General features: G+C 54.8%; 1 protein-coding gene across 1 annotated transcript; it reads left to right on the forward strand.

Annotated features, from left to right (window-relative positions):
* Positions 1–2,609: 2,609 nt before the first annotated feature.
* VPS45 (vacuolar protein sorting 45 homolog) lies at positions 2,610–17,333 on the forward strand. Its single transcript, XM_066568203.1, has 15 exons — positions 2,610–2,804; positions 2,900–3,034; positions 3,460–3,520; positions 3,976–4,055; positions 4,699–4,767; positions 5,618–5,755; positions 6,492–6,602; positions 8,071–8,205; positions 8,490–8,603; positions 8,824–8,991; positions 11,260–11,418; positions 12,618–12,725; positions 12,961–13,082; positions 14,405–14,536; positions 16,859–17,333. Exons 1-15 carry the CDS (start codon positions 2,712–2,714, stop codon positions 16,944–16,946), a joined length of 1,713 nt encoding a protein of 570 aa, XP_066424300.1. The 5' UTR covers positions 2,610–2,711; the 3' UTR covers positions 16,947–17,333.
* Positions 17,334–19,314: the final 1,981 nt, after the last annotated feature.

The following is a 19,314-nucleotide window of genomic DNA, read 5'->3' on the forward strand; positions in this document are numbered from 1 at the left end:
TGCTCCTGAGTAATCCCAGTTCTCCAGAGTGAGCCCTGTGCTCTGGAATGTTCCTGTGCTCCACAGTGATCCCAGTGCTCCACAGTGATCCCAGTGCTCTGGGTGCTCTGGAATGTTCCTGTGCTTGTGAGTGATCCCTGTTCTCCACAGTGATCTTTCTTCTCCACATTGATCCTTGTTCTCCACACTGATCCCTGTGCTCTGGAGTGGTCCCTGTGCTCTGGAGTGGTCCCTGTGCTCCAGAGTGATCCCAGTTCTCCACAGTTACCCCAGTTCTCCACAGTGATCCCTGTGCTCTAGAATGTTCCTGTTCTCCTCAGTGATCCTTGTTCTCCACAGTGATCCCTGTGCTTTGGAATGTTCCTGTGCTCCAGAGTGATCTCTGTGCTCTGGATGATCCCTGTGCTCCACAATGATCCCAGTTCTCCACAATTATCCCAGTTCTCCACAGTGATCCTTGTTCTCCACAGTGATCCCTGTGCTCTGGAATGTTCCTGTTCTCCTCAGTGATCCTTGTTCTCCACAGCGATCCCAGTTCTCCTCAGTGATCCCTGTGCTCTGGAATGTTCCTGTTCTCCTCAGTGATCCCTGTGCTCTGGAATGTTCCCGTTCTCCTCAGTGATCCCTGCCCATTCCATCCTGTTCCCCCCCTGCTCCCGCAGAAGCCATGGCGAGGGGTCAGCACCATTCTAAATAATCATAAAATCCCATCTCACTGCTGACAGCTCCAGTTAGAAACATTCCCAGACTGAGCTAAAGGATTTTGTGGTGAATTTACCCCCGAGGAGCCGGGGGAGGCCTTGGTGCTGCTGCTCCTTCCAGAGCCACACGCAGGACAAGGCCGTGGGGACAGGGACAATGGCCCACACAGGGATGGCACAGCCTGCCCTGGCCATTCCCCCTTGGAATCAGGGGTGGAGAACCCTTTTGAAATAATCAACACCAAATTCAATCCCTTAAAATAGCAGTGCCATAATCCCAGACAATCCTATTGCCTCAACTTAGGGACCAACGTCTGTCCTCGTGCCTGGGCACTGGTGGCAGGCCCAGGGCAGTTATTGGGGAGGTTAAATCAGGGTTATTTACAGAAATTATACTTGAAGTGATTCTTATTCAAGAATTAGAAGGTTAAAATTATTAAGGTTAAAAAGAGGTTATTAAAATTATTAAGGTTTGAAAGAATGATAAGGTTTAAATAAAAAATTACAGCAAATGCAGAGGTCTTTGCCAGCCTAAACAATTCCATTATTCCAATCACTCCCACCCCACCAATCAGCCTGTGGGGAATGAAAAGTGTAAAATTTTGGCAGAATAAAAGTTGTTTAAAATGTTTTACCTGCAAACCAGGGATAAACATCCCACCAAGAAGCCTCAGAGGTTTGGTTTGTGATTAATTTCATTAAAATGGGACAAGAAGGGGTTTGTCTTCTCTAAGGACAAGGACAAAGATGGATTTAAAGAGAGACCCTGGGTTTGGTTAGTTCACAAATAAAATCCAAAAGCATTTCCAAGGAAACTGGACAATAACTAAACCAGCACTTTCCAGAAACTGAATCATTTAACAATAAGGCCAGAAATCAATCAGATGCAATTAAATCCCAATTTTTTATACCATTTGCTGTTATTGTGTGTATCCTTTGGCCAGGAGCACCCACACACTCCTTAAGGCATTACTTTGGATATGAGAAACAAAATCTGACAAGAAATAAAAAATATAAGAAAGAAAATACTGGAGTTGTATTTTTCTAGGTAAATCCATATTTAAACCACTCAAGTCTTTGGGGTTTGTACATTTCCAGCCTCTAGAAAAGAAGACTCGAAGAGTTTAGAAGTGAAAAGGAAAATCTCGGCAGGAAATTGAAGGATTAAAGACGCCAGAAGTGTCTGTCACTCTGAGAGGAACCGGGGAGCCACTTAATTGGAAGTGAAAGGCAGGACATACTCATTAATTAATTGTTATCCCCTGCTATAAATAGGGCTTTGGCAGCGGGGGAGTGCCTGGCCCGGGTCAGCTCTGTCCCGCCAGGAATAGCTCCTAATCCCAGCGTCCTGCTCCGGGATTAGCGGGGCCGGGCTGGTCCCGGGGCATTCTCCATCCCCGGTTCGGTGGAACCGGGTCACGTCCTTTGTCCTTGGGGACCCTCGGTGTGCCGAGCCCTCCTGGGCGCTTGGGGTGGGTCTGCCACGATTTGGGGTGGTTTGGGTAGACCTGTAGGGGGTTTGTGAGTGTTTGGGGTGGGTTTAGGTGGATTTGGTTTGTTTTAGGGTGGGTTTAGTGCGGGTTGAAGCGGGTTTGTGTTGTTTTAACATAGGCTTAATATGGGTTAAACCATGGGTTTTAACATAGGTTTTAACATGGGTTTAAGTGTGTGTGGGGTGAGTCTGCTGGGGTTCGGTATCAAACTGCTCCGCCCTCCCGAACCATTTCCACTGCTCGGGTCCCCTCGGGAGGGGAAGGACGGGCCGGGGGCTGCGGGACCCCCTGGGAGCGCGGCTGGCGGTGCCGCTCCCGCTGCTGGACTACAACTCCCAGCAGGCGGCGGGGCCGGGCGGGGCAGAGCCGAAGCGGGGCCGGAGAGTCCCGAAGTGAGGCCGAGCCTGGCCGAAGCGGGGCCGGAGAGGGCCGAAGCGGGGCCGGAGAATCCCGAAGCGGGGCCGGAGAGGGCCGAAGCGGGTGCGGGGCAGCCCGGTAGAGGAGCATCCCCGCCAAGATGAACGCGGTGCTGGCCGTCCGGCAGTACGTGTCCAAAATGATCGAGGACAGCGGCCCCGGTATGAAGGTGCTGCTGATGGACCGGGAGACGGTGAGGAGCGGCCGGGCCGGGAGCGCGGAGGGCGGCGGGGCCGGGAGCTGGGCCCAGCGCCGCCGTGACGGGCGCTGCCCCCGTGCCGCCCGCAGACCGGCGCCGTGAGCGTGGTGTACACCCAGTCCGAGATCCTACAGAGAGAGGTTTATCTGTTCGAGCGCCTCGACTCGCCCAACAGGGAGCCCATGAAGCACCTCAAGGCCATCTGCTTCCTGAGGCCCACCAAGGTACGGAGCAGAGCGGGGGGATACGGCCTCAAATCGTGCTGGGGAGGTTTAGGTTGATATTCAGGAGAATTCCTTCATGGAAACGGTTGTTCAGCAGGGCCACAGTCGCTGGAATTGCTGAAATCCGTGTGGATGTGGCAGTTGGGGACAGGGGTCTGTGGTGGCCTTGGCAGTGCTGGAGGGACAGTTGGACTCAGTGGTCTCAAAGGGCTTTTCCAAAGTCACTAATTCCATGATTCCATGTTTGTGGTGCTGATGAAGAGCAAATCCGTGTGGATGTGGCACTTGGGGACAGGGGTTCATGGTGGCCCTGGCAGTGCTGGGTGAATGGCTGGACACCAAGATCTCAGATGCTTTTCCAACCCTAAGGATTCCATGATTCTGTATTCCTTAACTCTGCTCTCCCTGGTGCTGTTTCCATCCAGGAGAATGTGGAGCTCCTGGTGCAGGAGCTGAGAAGGCCCAAGTACAGCGTCTACTTCCTCTGTGAGTATGAAGAGCCCTGGAGGGGTCCTGGAGCTCCATAAATCTGGAAATCCCAGTGTGGATGGGACAGGCTCCACACCTCAGTGCACCTTCCTGTGCCAACTGTATCAGGCAGGGGCTTCCCACATGTCCTGAATATTCCATGGGTTTGGGCATGAGGCAGAATGACTCCAGCTTGCTTTGGGGTTGAATTCCAGTCCTGCAGGCCAGGAATGAGTCGATAGGATGGCAGGAACTGGGTGAAGTGGCCTCTAGATGTCATTGTGGCTCTGCAGGACGCTGGGGAGATGGGCAGGGAACGAGTTGGGAGCATCCCGGGAGGTGGCTCAGGATTCCAATAGCTGCAGGGTTAGAGGGGCTCTGTGGGATCTCTCCTGCTCCAGAGGGGATCAGACTCCATCAGACTCCACAGGGTCTGCATGGAGCCCCACTGTCCCTTCCCTGTCTCCTCCCAGATTTCAGCAACGTCATCAGCAAGAGCGATGTGAAGGCCTTGGCGGAGGCCGATGAGCAGGAGGTCGTGGCTGAAGTCCAGGTGAAGTTTGGATGTTTTAGGGAGATGTAAAAGCAAAGGGAAGGTCCAGGCTGCCAGACACTGGGAGCAGCTCCCAACTGGTGCGTGCCAGGCCTGGCTGGGAGGAGGGATGGACACAAACGTGGGATGGAGAGGTAAAAGACAGAAAACGTCTTTTCCATTTCTCTGTGCCCTGGGCTCTCACAGCTGCTGCTATTTTTGGTGTCTCACAAGGTCCTGCCCGGTTCAAATCCTTGTGGATGTGGCAGCTGGGGACAGGGGTCTGTGGTGGCCTTGGCAGTGCTGGAGGGACATTTGGAACTCAGTGGTCTCAAAGGGCTTTTCCAAAGTCACTAATTCCATGTTTGTGGTGCTGATGAAGAGCTGGGCACTGGAGCAATGCTGGGGAGGTTTGGGTTGGATTTTCAGGAGAATTCCTTCATGGAAAGGGTTGTTCAGCCCTGGCACAGGGCAGTGGTGGAGCCACCATCCCTGGAATTGTTCAGATCCATGTGGATGCGGCACTTGGGGACAGGGGTCGGTGGTGGAGGGGAGTTGTCAGTGGGGTTTGGGGTGGAGGGAGGAACAATGACCTGAACCAGTGTGTGCAGGGGGTGGTGGCAGCTTGGTCAGAGACACAGAACTGTCCTGCTGCCTTCTGCAGGAGTTCTATGGTGACTACATTGCCGTGAACCCACACGTCTTCTCCCTGAACCTGCTGGGCTGCTGTCGGGTAGGAACACGGCGAGCTGTTCTTGCTTTGGGTAACGCGTTGTGGGAACCCAGGGCATTCCTCTGACTGCCCTGGGGGACTCCAGACCCTGGCAGGGGGCTCAGAGACCTTGGCACGGAGTCACAAACACCTTTGCCTTCGATTTTAACCCATGAAGAAAATTACTTTACAACTTTATGTGAAGATTTACAAGCCACAAGGGTTTGAGTAGAATGAGAGTGAATTTATCACAAGGTGAAAAAGTAGAATTTTGGGGTTTTTAGAATGGGGGTTCAGGAGGCAGGATAGAGGAATCTGGGCATGTCCTGTCTTTCTCCTTCTTCTTCTTGTCCTCCATCTTCTGGGTGATGGTGGCACTTTTGGAATGGTTTAGGATAGAGACAGGCTGTCTAACATAGGTGATAGGGATTGGAAAATTATTGCAAATAAAGTACAGGTAGTTTTTAGTATAAAAAGATAACAGCAGTGTGCCTCGACCCAACCTGCTGGACAGATCTCAGCAGGTCAGAGAAAGAATGTATTAGATAAGAGAAAATAAACAACCTTGAAAATCAGAGCTGAGGAATCCCAAGTTCTTGAAGGAAGAAGAAGCTGGGAAAAAAGACTTTTAATACCTCAGGAGCCATTTCAGCAACAACAAATCCAACAAAGTGTAGCTCTCATGACCCAGGGCATTGGGGGGCTGCTGGGGGGGAATGGGCCTTGGCAAGGAGATTTTGTGTTCAGCCCCTGGGTACCTGGGGCTCCTGCACAGTGTTGTGCTTTCCTGTGAGACTTCAGCACTTAGAAACAAGGATGTGGGGGAGTCTGGGAGCTGTGCATCCGTGTGAGGTGCAGCCTTTCCTTCCAGGGCCGCAGCTGGGACCCGGCTCAGCTCACCAGGACAACCCAGGGGCTCACTGCTCTGCTCCTGTCCCTGAAGAAGTGCCCCATGATCCGCTACCAGCTCTCCTCAGAGCCAGCAAAGCGCTTGGCCGAGTGTGTGAAGGTGAGAGCAGCCCACAGCTCGTCCCTTTAGCATGAATTCAGCCTCAGTCAGTTTTTTACATGTGGAGGGAAGCACCTGTTTGTCACTGTCACTTTTTGTGGACAATTCTCTTTGCCAGGATTTCTTCTCCTGAGAAGCTGAGAAGCCTCAGAGAAGAATTCATATCTCATTTGCTTCTCTTGTGTTTTGCTGCTTTGGGATGTGGTATGGAGATTATTTATCCAGCAGGTGGTTGGTTGATTGGTTTCATGTAAATTGTTTTAACTTAATGACCAATCACAGTCAGGTTGCGTCAGGACTCTGGAAGAGGTCACAAGTTTTCATTATCATTCTTTGTAGCCTTCTGTCTGTATCCTTTCTCTATTCTTTAGTATAGTTTAGTGTAGCATTCTATAATATATAATATATATAAACCTTCTAAGAACATGGAGTCAGATACATCATTCCTCACCTCATCTGGGGATCACAAAAATCCCACACCTGTTTTCAGTCAATTCCTGTGAATTCCATCAGTTACTCCAAGGCCTGGTCATGTCCCACTCTGCTCCCAGTACATTCCTGGGAGCAATGTCCCAATTCCTGGAGCCTTCAGCTCCTCCCTGGCAGTGCAGACAAAGCAGCAGAATTGGGCTTTCACCCTCCCTTCCCTCTGTGCTTAAATGCACGCTGAGAGGGAGCCTTTTCCAGGATTTCAAGAGGGATTTTTCCCATTTTTCCCCCCCCCATTTCTCCACAGCAAGTGATCACGAAGGAGTACGAGCTGTTCGATTTCCGCCGCACCGAGGTCCCTCCCCTGCTCCTCATCCTGGACCGCTCCGACGATGCCATCACCCCCCTGCTGAACCAGGTGAGCCCCGCCCAGGTGTGTGCCAGGCTGGGGCAGGCCCCGCCCAGGTGTGTGCCAGGCTGGGGCAGGCCCCGCCCAGGTGTGTGCCAGGCTGGGGCAGGCCACGCCCAGGTGTGTGCCAGGCTGGGGCAGGTCACACCCGGGTGTGCCAGGCTGGGGCAGGTCATGCCCAGCTGTGCCAGGCTGGGGCAGGTCACACCCGGGTGTGTGCCAGGCTGGGGCAGGTCATGCCCAGGTGTGCCAGGCTGGGGCAGGTCATGCCCAGGTGTGCCAGGCTGAGGAGCCCTGCAGCAGCTGGAGTTCAACCCCTGGCAGGTCACGGTTGGATGTAGTAGAGGGAAGTGTTGCTTCACACCTCCAATCCCTGCAAATCCCTCTTTTATCCCCTGGCTTGGTTTTCCAGGGCTGAGTGGGGGTTGTTTGTGCTGACTTCAGTGGCAGATGGACCCAGCATCCTGGAAAACTGAGCCACCAGCACTTCCATGTGGCTTCTGGAGCCCCCAGTGCTTTGCAGGGCCTTTCCCAAGGGTTGTTTGTGGGGCTGTGAGTGACCTCGCCCTGCTGAGTCTCCCTCTGTTATTGATGGCTGCTGGATTTGCTGGGAGCTGTTGGATTTATTTGTTCCGTGCTGTGCTGCAGATCCTGGCAGGATCTGTTGGGTCTCCCTTCATCTCTGTGGGGTTCCCTTGGAACCTGGGGATCAGGAGTTGCACCTGGGTGGGGCCAGCAGCCCCAGAGCTGCTGTAACATCGGTTCTGCAGGAGATGGAGGTGACATCGCTGTCACAGAGGGGTGTGGCTGTCACAGCCCAGCCCACACCTGGTTTGTGGTGTTTGGGATTGTGCTCAGCATCAGGCATTATCTGCTGTTTCAGGATTTCCTATCCCAAAGAGGTTCCCGGGGATGTAAATGGAGTGTTGGGCACGGCAGGGCTCTGATCAGCTGTCACTGTCCTCTCTCTCTGGGTTATTATTAGACTGCTCAGGATAAAAATAGAAACTCCTGATGTGCAGAAATGCTCCTGCCCGTGGAGCATGTAGGGAATTCTGCAGTGGAACTGTGGGACTTCTCCCTGCCTGGGCAGAAAGTTGGGGGTTTGGTGGCCAACAGAGCTGTTGGAACAGAAATGTTAATCCCCATCCCACTTCAGTCCGTTTTGAAGGTTCCTGCAGGAATTCCTGATCTGGTGGGAGGTGTCCCTGCCATGAACAGGATGGGTTTAGTGTCCCTTCCAACCCAAACCATGCCATGATACTGTGATTCTGGAATGGCCCTGGAGGGGGGCAGTGTCTCCCCGTCTGATTATTCCCCAGTGATGTTGATTTCCATCAGAGGGACACACCCCAAACTCTGCTGCGTGTCCTGGGGTAGCAGGAGCAGCTCTGGCTGCCTTCAGCTGAACTCCATCGATTTCCCAGCGCTGTGGCTCACCAAGGTCACCCCTCTGCCTTCCTCTGTCCCCTGGCAGTGGACGTACCAGGCCATGGTCCACGAGCTGCTGGGCATCAACAACAACCGCATCGACCTGTCCCGGGTGCCGGGGATCAGCAAGGACCTGCGGGAGGTCGTCCTGTCAGCTGAGAACGATGAGTTCTACGCCAATGTAGGTGTCCAGGGGGGCTTCACAAGCACCCACACCTGGGGGTTTGCCACGGGAAAGGAGCCTGCCCATGGTTTTGGGGATTTTGGCACCCCTCAGGGTGGGGATGTGCCGTTTGTGACCATCAGCAGTGACATCTGATGTGGGATAACGTCCTAGAAAATGTGTTTGTGGTTTGGTTTTCAAAGCCTGCTGCAGGTTTTGTGGGATGGAGTCACCTTCCAGCTGCTCAAGGCTCTTCCTTGGTCAAATCAGTTTCCCTCTGCTTCCCATCTTGTTCCACACAGAACATGTACCTGAACTTCGCCGAGATTGGCACCAACATCAAGAACCTGATGGAGGATTTCCAGAGGAGGAAGCCAAAGGAGCAGCAGAAGCTGGAGTCCATAGCAGATATGAAGGTACAGACAAAGTCCATCCCATTTGTGTCCCATCCTTTAAAGTTAGGAGTCAATAAAAAGCACATCCCTCCCAGAGATCTCCTGTGGGCTCAAGGCCTGATCCTCTGCACACCAGCAGAGAATTGCTGGGAATTTGTACAATTTCTGGCTGGCTGCACCCATCTTGTGCTATCTCCTGCTTTTCCCTGGAAGCACCCACTGCCTCAGTTTCCCCTCGCAGGCCTTTGTGGAGAACTACCCTCAGTTCAAGAAGATGTCAGGCACAGTGTCCAAGCACGTGACAGTGGTGGGGGAGCTGTCCCGGCTCGTGGCCGAGCGGAACCTGCTGGAGGTGTCCGAGGTGGAGCAGGAGCTGGCCTGCCAGAGTGACCATTCCAGTGCCCTCCAGGTACCCGTCCTGCCTCTGGATCAGGGGGGTTTCGCCCCAGCTCTCCCTTGGGAGGGGGGATTTGCTGCTGGGAGGCAGTGGCAGCTCCCTGTGGGGAGGGACGCTGCGTGTGGAATTGCTCCTCGGTGCTGGGCTCAGATGGGAATGAGTCATGGTTAATAACTGGCTTGAGAAGCGTCTTTGCAAATCCTGTCCTTACATCCCACAATCCAACATTCTTTCTTTATACTCAGCTAGTTGGTTTCTGGCAGACACCAGGATAAAACAGCCTCAGATGCTCTGCAGGAGCTGATGTGTTTGCTGGGCAGGAGAAGAGCTGGAATCCATGGAATTGTCTCTACCTATTTTTTTTAAGAAAAGCCACTAGAAAGACCCTGAAATCCAAGATTTCTTTGGCAGAGAGGCCTGGAAAAGCTGGAGGGAGGCTCTGTGGCAGCTGAGCGTGGCCCCTTGTGCTGTGAGCAGAGCAGGGTCTGGCAGAGTCAGTGGTGATGGATTTGGGCTGGTGTTCAACAGCAGCTCAGAGCAGGGCTGGAGAGTCTCACTTCTCACTTCTGAGAAATGATTCCTTGATTTCCAGCAGTGGAGGGGGATTCCCAACACAGAACAGACCCTTGCATGGCACTGGGGAAGCAGAGGGACTGGGAAATGAGGAAAAGCATCTCCAGCAGGTTTGAGATCAGTTCCTTCCCCTCCTCTGTGACTCTGCACTGCGGCTGGGGGCTGAGGGGGTCACACTGGCCAGCCCCCAGAGGTGGAATGTGCTCCCATCCCTCTGGAGCAGGGAGTGTAGGGATGGGATTCCAAGGCTGCTGTCTGGCAGGATTTACATGGCTGAGTGTGGAACTGGGAATGCAGCCAGGAATGTGTTTGCTGGAAGCAGCCTCTGAGGTCCTCACGCTGTATCGCTGTCTCCAGCTCAGGTTGTTGTGGTTTAAAAGTCAAATATTCCCAGTCTGCTCCCTCCCTGTGCTGTGAGCTGTGATTTTTGATGGAATACACACAGCACAGAGCTGGTGCCAGGTGAATCCTGGTGTTCCTGGGGTCACCTTGCTCCTGCTCTACACAAACAACATTTCTGCAGTTTTAGAGCAGAAATGCCGCCTCAGTTTCCTCCCAGCCCTGTGCCTGAAGAGCCACTGGGAGATTTGCAGCAGCTTGGAAGTAAATGGGAACTCCTGGAGGTGGGATCTTTGTCCCTGCAGCCTCCCCACCCTGGGCTCTCCCTGCTGCAGCTCCCAGTGGCAGCAAGAAGGGCAAGGCCACGGGACAAGAAGCAGCAGCCAGAGCCTGGAATAAAGATGGAATTGTTCTCCCTTGATGTCACTTCAGGGATTGTTGGATCTCTGGTGGCCTTAGCCCCCCCCATTCTGGGACATTTGGGTTCTTCCTCCCCTGGAGCTCTCATTAACCCTGACACAGAGCATGAATGGAGGGTTGGAATCCCAGCTCCTCCCATGGACAATGGGTTTTCTGTTCTCTGCTTCCTGCTGCTCCTGGCACTGCCAGCACAGGAACCTCCCTGGGGCTCTGGCTTTCCCCTCACAGGTGAATTCCTGACCTTGAATGGTGAAATTCCTCTTGATCCTCCTCACAGCCAGGATTTTATGCTGTGTTTTTAGTCAGCATCAGTTAAATAGGTGCCAACAAACATCTGGGCCAGGGTGGTGAATCCAGCAGCAGATCAGGAGTGATAACAGATCCCTGCTCTTCCCTGTAACTGGGGAATCTCTCTTTCCATGCTTTAATTCCTTCCAAATGTGCAGTTTATTCCTCCACATCTCACATCCAAAGGTTTGAATGATGAGACTGTGGTGCCTCTGCCTTGCACCTTCCAAAAAGGAGATGGAGTTGGGGGCATTGCCTGTCGGGGTTTTTGCAGCCCGTGTAGTGGTGGAACCTTTGGGCTGGAGCTGGAAACACCCAGGCAGAGCTTGGAGATGTCAGGGCCCATGCACAACTTCCCCCTCCTGCAGCACCACAAGGGGCTCAGGACCCATCATTGGTGGGTTGTGAATTCCCAGTTCCACGGAAAGACCCAAAACCGACTTGTGCTCCAGTAGATCCTCCTGTGAAACACCCGAGGAGCCGGGCTGTGGGGTTTACACCACAACTGCATCCTCTCGCATTGCCCGTGGCAGTTGCTGGGCAGTGAAACCGGTCTGATGAGTGACGAGTGACCGATAAATGACGGGTAAATGACTGATAAGGCGGTGACACCGATGGAGGTGTCTGTCCCCAGGCTGAGCGGTGCCGTGTGTCCCGCAGAGCGTGCGGCGGCTGCTGCAGAGCCCGCGGCTGTCGGAGCTGGACGCGGCGCGCTTGGTGATGCTCTACGCGCTGCGCTACGAGCGCCACGCCAGCAGCGGCCTCCCGGCACTGCTGGAGGAGCTGCGCGGCCGCGGAGGCAGCGACAGGTACCGCAAGGTAACCCCGGGGAGGGGCAGGACAGGGACAGGTACCGCGGGGTAACCCCGGGGAGGGGCAGGTACCGCAAGGTAACCCCGGGGAGGGGCAGGAAGGGGACAGGTACCGCAAGGTAACCCCGAGGAGGGGCAGGACGGGGACAAATAACCCCGGGGAGGGGCAGGTACTGCAAGGTGACCCCGGGGAGGGGCAGGTACTGCAAGGTAACCCCAGGGAGGGGCAGGACAGGGACAGGTACTGCGGGGTAACCCCGGGGTGGAGCAGGATGAGGGGCAGGTACCCCGATGTCCCACAGGATGGGGGGAGGTACCACCAGGTAACCCCGGGGTGGGGCAGAACAGGGGCAGGTACCACCAGGTAACCCCGGGGTGAGGCAGGTCCCCCGATGTCCCACAGGACAGGGACAGGTACCACCAGGTAACCCCGGGGTGGGGCAGGTCCCCCGATATGCCACAGGATGAGGGAATCTCTGCTGTTTGGGGTGAAACCTGCCTGCTCTGGGTCAGCCCAGGGCCGTGTGCTTGCACAGAGCTCGGCTGGGACCTGTGGGTGTGGCTTTAAAAGGTGGTTTAAGTGACTCGATTTCCCTTTCCTAAATCAGTGGAAGTGAGGCACAGTGACTCCAGCTGGTTTGGGGTTGAAGTCCAACCCTGCAGCCCAGGAATTGGTGAATGGGGGTTGGACTCCAGAGGTCCCTTCCACTCCTGACTAGTCAGTGATTCTGTGATATTATGAAGGATTTCATGAAGAAGGGATGGCAGGAGCCTGCTGGGAGGGGAGTGTGGCACCTCCACGGGCCTGGGATGTGCTTCCTCTCTTCTTTTCCTCCCCCACTTTCCCCAGCTCCTGCAGCACCAGGCAGTGGCTGCAGCGAGGGGCTGGGGATGGAGAGGAGCTGGCAGGGAGGGAACAGACAGCAGTGCCAGGAGCAGCTGGGGAGGAGGTGGAGGAGAGGGATGATGTCACCTCGTGTGGAGGAGCTGCTGCAGGCGATGGAGATGGAGATGAAGCTTCTCCTCAAGCAGGAGGGTCGGGGTGGGCTGGGGGGTGTGGGGGTGCTGCTGCTCTGCCCCCTCGCCTCCGTGTGTGGTTCCATTGGGGATCATCTCCATGGCTCCTTGTGCCCATGGGGTGTCTGCACCTCGCCACAGCCTGGAGGGGCTGCCAGGCTGATGGGGCCCTGCCCTCTCCCTGCACAGCTGGTGTCTGCCGTGCTGGAGTACGGGGGGAAGCGGGTGCGAGGCAGCGACCTGTTCAGCCCCAAGGACGCCGTGGCCATCACCAAGCAGTTCCTCAAAGGCCTGAAGGTACCAAGATTGCTTGGGGAAATGGGGACAGACTCAAAAGTGCAGCCCAGAGGAGGAGCAGGGCTGGCAGGAATGCACTCAGTGGCTTCAGGGCTTGATTGCACTGAGAACAACAGGAGAGAGCTGCTGGAGAGCTTCTCAATCCTAAATTCAGGGGTAGAAGCTGCTGTGCCTCTGCTGATCCTCCTTCCTTGCTGGGCCACTTCCTAAAGAGCTTCTCTCTCTCTGGCCACAGGGCATTGAGAATGTGTACACCCAGCACCAGCCCCTGCTTCAGGAAACCCTGGACCAGCTCATCAAGGGGAAGCTCAAGGACAGCCAGTATCCCTACCTGGGCCCCAACACACTCCGGGACAGGTACCTGGGGCCTTTGGGGCAGAGCCTGCACTGGGACACAGCAGCTGGGACGTCCCTGCTGTCCCCAACACTGTCCCCACAGCAGGGTGGGACTGATGGTGAACAGAGCTGGGGATTGGCACAGAAATCTCTCGATTGTAGAGGTGTTGTATCCCCAGGAATGTTCCCAGGACTGGGGTGTGTCTCGTCCTGGCTCAGAGGTGCCATTTCTGTTGGGTGCCTCAGGTGAAGGATGAAGCCCTTGCTCCTCAGAGGAGGCAGGATCAGCTTTGCTCCAGGTCATGCTGTCCATGCAGTGCTCCAAGAAGGGAATCCCTGGTGTTGGTCCTTCCAAAGGATTGGGAGGGTGGTTACAGGGGAGGGAAGGAGCAGCTCACTGGAAAGCAGGATGTGCACAGCACACTGAGGTTGTGTTGGGATGGAGGAAGGCTCTTCCCTCCTTTCCCCCTTCCTCTTGCTTGGCTTCTCTCTACCATCCCACATCTCCCTGCTGGCTGGGAAATGTCCCCTCAGGTGAACTGAGGCACAAATCCTGGCAGTTCCTGATCAGCCTGGGAGCTCCAAGGCAGCTCTGTGTCCTTGCCTGACTCCAGAATCGATCCTGATTTCCCAGCCCCAGCAGGTCATGCATTAAACATGGCACGTGGATCCGCAGGGACTGGGGTGGTGCTGCTGGAGTGAAAGTTCAGGAGAGGTTTTGGGGAAATAAGTGGATTTTTTTCAGCTCCACATCACAGGGATGAGGGAGGGTCTAGAGGAGGCACCCTCAGGATCCTGGATCACTGCCTCCAAAGTGCAGGATTTGTCCTTGGCTTTGTCTGATCCCAACTCAATATTTGTGCCTGCTCCATCCCAGAAATTGTCCAAGGCCAGGTTGCTCAGGGCTTGGATCCACCTGACTCCAGAATTGATCCTGATTTCCCAGCCCCAGCAGCTCATGCATTAAACATGGCACACGGATCCACAGGGACTGGGGTGCTGCTGCTGCTGGAGGCTGCTCAGGGCTCGGGGTGAAAGTTCAGGAGAGCTTTTGGGGGATTCCGTGGGTTGTTTTCAGCTCTGAGCCCAGCACATCACAGGGATGAGGGAGTTCTTTAAAGGAGGCACCCTCAGGATCCTGGATCACTGCCTCCAAAGTGCAGGATTTGTCCTTGGCTTTGTCTGATCCCAACTCAATATTTGTGCCTGCTCCATCCCAGAAATTGTCCAAGGCCAGGTTGCTCAGGGCTTGGATCCCCCTGCTCTGCTGGGTGTCCCTGAGAGCTGAGCTTTTAGGTCTCTTCAAGCCAAACCAGTCCATGATTTGTGCTTTTATCCCTCAGACCTCAGGACATCATTGTGTTCCTCATTGGAGGGGCCACCTACGAGGAGGCTCTGGCTGTGTTCAACCTGAACCGCTCCAACCCCGGCGTCCGCATCGTCCTGGGGGGCACCACCATCCACAACACCAGGAGGTAAAATCCCCCCCCTCTGCAGAGCCTGCCTGTGGAACTGCTGCCACAGCAGGAGTTTGGGATACCTGGGGGATCCCCATGTGGAAATGAATGGGTGTCAGTGCTCTGGAGCCAGCTCTGCTCGTGGTGGCTCAGGGACAGATCCCTGAGCTGGAGGTTTAATTTGAATTTTCATGAGTTCAAGGGCAGGCAAGGAGAGTTTTGCACAGAGTTTTTCTAGTTCATAACACTGGGAAGCCAGGGCAGCACATGGGAATTCAGCACTGAATGAACCTGCAGCTGCTTTGCTGAAGGTGGGCAAAGATCCCTGTAAGTATGGGAAATGTCTGGTTTATAAAAACAAATAACTTTTCCTGAACCCAAATTACTCACTTTGGGCACAGGAAAGAATTGAGGCCACAGTGGGAATTGCTTCCCATCAGCTGCTGGCCAGGCAGGAGAGCAGGAATTCTCAGGAATCTCTCCAGATTCCCAGTGCTCGGTGTGGGATGGTGGGAAAATCCTGAGCTGCTGCTGAAGCTCAGGATCTGCAGCTCCATCATTGGATCTGCTTGGATTGGTGCTGCTAGGAGCCACCCTGGCTGCTTTGGGCTCTGCTGCTGTGCAGTCCCTGAATTATTTACAGAAAAGCTGGGATTCTGTATCCAAATTTGCATTTCAAAGAATGAAGTGGGGAGGGGGGGAAAAAAAAAAGGAAAATAAAAGGAAAGGCTGGATGTGGCCTGGTCCTACCTGCGGAGGACAGCAAAGGGCCTGTTCTGAAATAGCCCTGTCCCAAATGATCCATTTTCTCTTGGATGAGGTTTCCCTGAGCATGGAAGGACAATAGAACTGTGTCCTGTCCACTGTTATCCAGGATTCCAGCACAGGGCCCTAGGATCAGGGATATCTCAGCACATCCATACAAGGAAAGCCAGATTTTAGTGTGTCCCAAGCCCTGACATAATCCATGGCCTTGCTGATTCCCGTGGGATTAGGGCAGATATGTCACCAGGAACAAGGGGATTTGGGTGTTAATGCCCAGAGCAGCCGTGTAAGCACCTAAATCCTGCTCCCATTGTTCTTCCTCCCTGCTGCAACTGGGACCAACATCTGTGAGCCCACAGGGGTGGCCCAAAGGATGGAGAATCTGCTCTGCTCCCAGGGATTCCAGAGCAATTGCACAGGGTTTGGAGGAGAAAGGGTTACAGAGGATCAATAATCGGATCAAAAGGGCTGCCAGCAACATCTGGTGCTGGGGCTGACTCATCCTGGGCAGGTTGAGAGAAACCTGCTGGGACTAATCCCAGGGTGGGGGGCCTGACCCAGTTACCCAGTTAGAGCCACACTGGTGGCACTGGATGCTCCTGGGGACCCTCCTGACTGCACAAGGCTCGTTGCTCCTGGGAGTTCCACCTGCAGGCCCTGCTGGGGTGGAGCAGCTGGGCAGGTTCCTGCAGATGCCTCTGCTGGGTCCTTCCTCAGCTCTTCCTGCAGGATCTGCAGGGTCCTTGGAGCAGCAGCCTCAGCAGGATGGGGCTTGTGCTGTGGTACAGCTCATTTTTGGAGGGTAGGTGGGAGTTTGGCTCTTGCCTCCGGTCACTCCAGGCTGGGAATGTGCTCTGAGGGACCCTGAGGTGTCACTGGGCACAGGCACAACCTGCTCCAGCCAGCACAGAACCAGGGACCCTAAAAGCACCAGCCATTCCCTGCCAGAGCTCAGCTCTGCCTGGTTCTAGTGCCTAAAAATAACCTGGAGGAGGGAGAGCTCAGGCTGGAGCACAAAGCCAGGTGCCAGAGCCTGTGCCAGAGCTGGTGCCACCACGGGCAGGGCCCTGGCCGTGCCCCCTCCCAGCTGTGTCTGATGGCTCTCACAGCTGGCTGTTGCTGCAGGGTTTTGCAGGAGATTTGAAGGTTTTGCTATTTTTCAAACCCCTCAAAATCCCAACCTGAGCAGGAAGAGCTGCTCCAGCTCCAGTTTAGGGGGATTCCCATTTCTGTGGGATTTGTGGCATATCTTGGTTTGTATTTCTTTATCTTTTGGGGTATTTTTTGAAGCATTGCTGTTGAGATCACCTGATCAGCACACTGAGGGATGAGTCAGCCTGGGAATGGCCGTGGTGTCTCATTGCCAGAGGAACCATCCTCGGGCAGGATCCTTCCAGCTGGGAGCATTCCTGCCTTTGGGAGCTGCTCCAGCCAGGGCTGGGTGATGCCAGCGGGCCTGAGGCTCGTGCTGGGGACAATCACAGCACCTCAGGCCTTGGACACCTCTGGGACAAGTATCAGAGTGCCATGAGCCCCTTTGGCCCTTGTTCCACTGACCTGAAGCTTTCCCAGCAGCTTCCTGGAGGAGGTGACAGCCGCAGGATTCCGCGGTCGAAGCACTGAGAGCTCCCAAATCCCACCAAGATCCAGCAGCAGACGGTGAATCCTGAAGAAATGAGGGGTGTTTTTTGCACATTCAGAGCTTTCCCAGAGCAGGATGTTCCTGCCCTGCAGCTGGAGCTTCCCCTCCACACCCAGAATGGCAGCGAATGCTGGAGGTGGCGCTAACCCAAGGGCAAGGACGTGTCCCCACTGCAGCTCCTCATTGTCCCCTCACAAACAGCTCCAGGACTGGGATGGTCACCTGAGGAGAGCCTGGGAAAGGCCCTGAATCCCTGCAGCTCCTGGCTCTTCACAGGACGCACTGGATGAGTCCCATGAGGAGCCCCAGGCAGGAGGAGCAGCTGTGGGGGTGTGGCTGCTGGGCCCAGGAGCCCTTTGCTGTTGTCTGTATATGTTGAATCCCATTAAATCCCCCACTTTGGCCGAATCTGTCTGCTAGATGATTCCCACTTTCCCTTTCCCAAGGCCACAAGGTGCAGTTACAGCCTGAGCCTCCATGGGAGCTTTTGCTCCCCTCCAGGATCACACCAAGGAACCTGCAAGTGTTTTTCCAGCTCTGCTCCCTGGCCTCTAATCAGCACTTGATTGGGAATTAACAAGCCAGATCAAATGAACTGAGCTCCCAAATCCATGGGAATTATCTTGGCATCACAACTAAGTCCTGCTGATGTGGGAGAGAGCAAAGCCCTGCAGGGAGGAGGGGACCTGGGTGCCTCTTTGGGGAAGGGAGGAGGGGGCACAGCCTGTGTTGTTGGGGGGGGGTCTCTGCCCACAGCCGGGGTGGAACTGGGTGGGCACCAAATTTTTAGTGAATTTTGGGTTGTTGGGACAGGCAGAGCTGTAAGAATTCCCCTTTACAGGTGACTCAGGTGTCTGGCAGCCTGAGCCCCCAACAGAGGGGAGCTGGCAGAGGATACTGGGCAGCCCCTGCCCCATCCCCTCCTGCAGCAGCCCCTTCCCCAGACAGCAGTGATGTAACTGGTGTCAGAGCCACAGAAAAGCACGTGTCCTAATTAAACTTCCAGGCAGCAGCTTCACACTTGATATCCAGAGGCAAAATGCTGTGTGGGGGGTGTTAAATACATAAATAAACCAAGAGTTTGCTGATCTGCTCTGCAAGAAGAGGCGATTTTGGCAACTGTTTGTTATGGAGCAGCACAAGGAGCAGCTACAGCTGCCAGGGGTAGCAAAGGGGGCTGTGGATGCAGGGAGAGACACAAACACCCCTTGGAGAGGTTTTCATTCTGCCCCCAGGGATGGGGATGAGGAGCTGCACTGACCAGGCCACCTGTCCCACAGGGGAGCAGCCTCACTGCTGGAACTGCAGCCTCCTGTTCCTGGTACAGGAATGGGAGATGAGTTCCCTCCCATCTCCTTCCTTCCATGCACATTGTTGATGTTGCCAGCTCTGAATCATTGGTCACATCCTTCACGGCGTGACTCACTGGCAGAACAGCCTGAGGATCCCAAGTGCAGCTGAATTCCTGCTCCCAGGGATGTGTGCAGGTGTGTTGTTACCTGCTGTGGCTTCAGGGCAACTTCCCTGGCACCAGGGGACACTTGGGAAGAGCGTGGGCCCCGCATGCAAAGGGCACAGCAGAGCTGTGCCACTGCCACCAGCTCTGTGCCATCTGCTATGGGGCACCAGCCGGTGCTCTGCAGGCCCTGGCCACCAAAAACAGGATGTGAGGAAGGACAAGTGGAGTTGGAAGGCAAAATGTCATTAAATAAACTGGCAGGTTCTGTGATGTCCTGGGGATACACTGGGGGCCAGGGTAGTTCATCTGTCCCTCTGCCATCAGCCCTGCCCGGACCAAGCTTTGGGCTAAAAGGGGAAACTGAGGCACACGGATGGCAAATCCTGGGCCCCGTGGAGTTGGGGATTGCAAAGGAACAGGAGGAAAAGGCAGCCCCTGGGTTTGGTGTGGGGAGTGATTTGTGTCTCTGTGCCAGGTATTGTCAGGTGTGCAGTGAGTCCACAGCTGATGGCAGAAATGCCAATGCTCAGAATGGGATCCAAACACTCACAGAAGCTCTGGAAATACTCCAAGTACACCCCTAGGACTCTGGGTGCGTTAATTCCAGAGTACTGGGGTGAAACTACAACCTCAAATCAGGGCTGGGGGATGTCCAGGGACGGGATGGACGCTGTCATTGGAAAGCTGATCCCCTGATGGACCATGGATCGATCTATTTCTTGCAGGACACGAAGGAGACAGACAAAATAAACCAAATAAGGGCATTTTAGGAGGCTGAGTGTCTCCTCACTTTTGGAAGCCGTGCTCTGCATCCAACTGAATCCTGGCTGTGCTGGACGCGACCCCTCCCCAGGAAATCTCCCAGAGGGATTTTTTTCCCACTTCCAACCACCTTTAGGGCACAAAACCCTCCCAGTACCACCCGGCTGC

The sequence above is a fragment of the Molothrus aeneus genome, chromosome 31, assembly GCF_037042795.1.
Source record: "Molothrus aeneus isolate 106 chromosome 31, BPBGC_Maene_1.0, whole genome shotgun sequence".
In the NCBI taxonomy this organism is placed as follows: Eukaryota; Metazoa; Chordata; class Aves; order Passeriformes; family Icteridae; genus Molothrus; species Molothrus aeneus.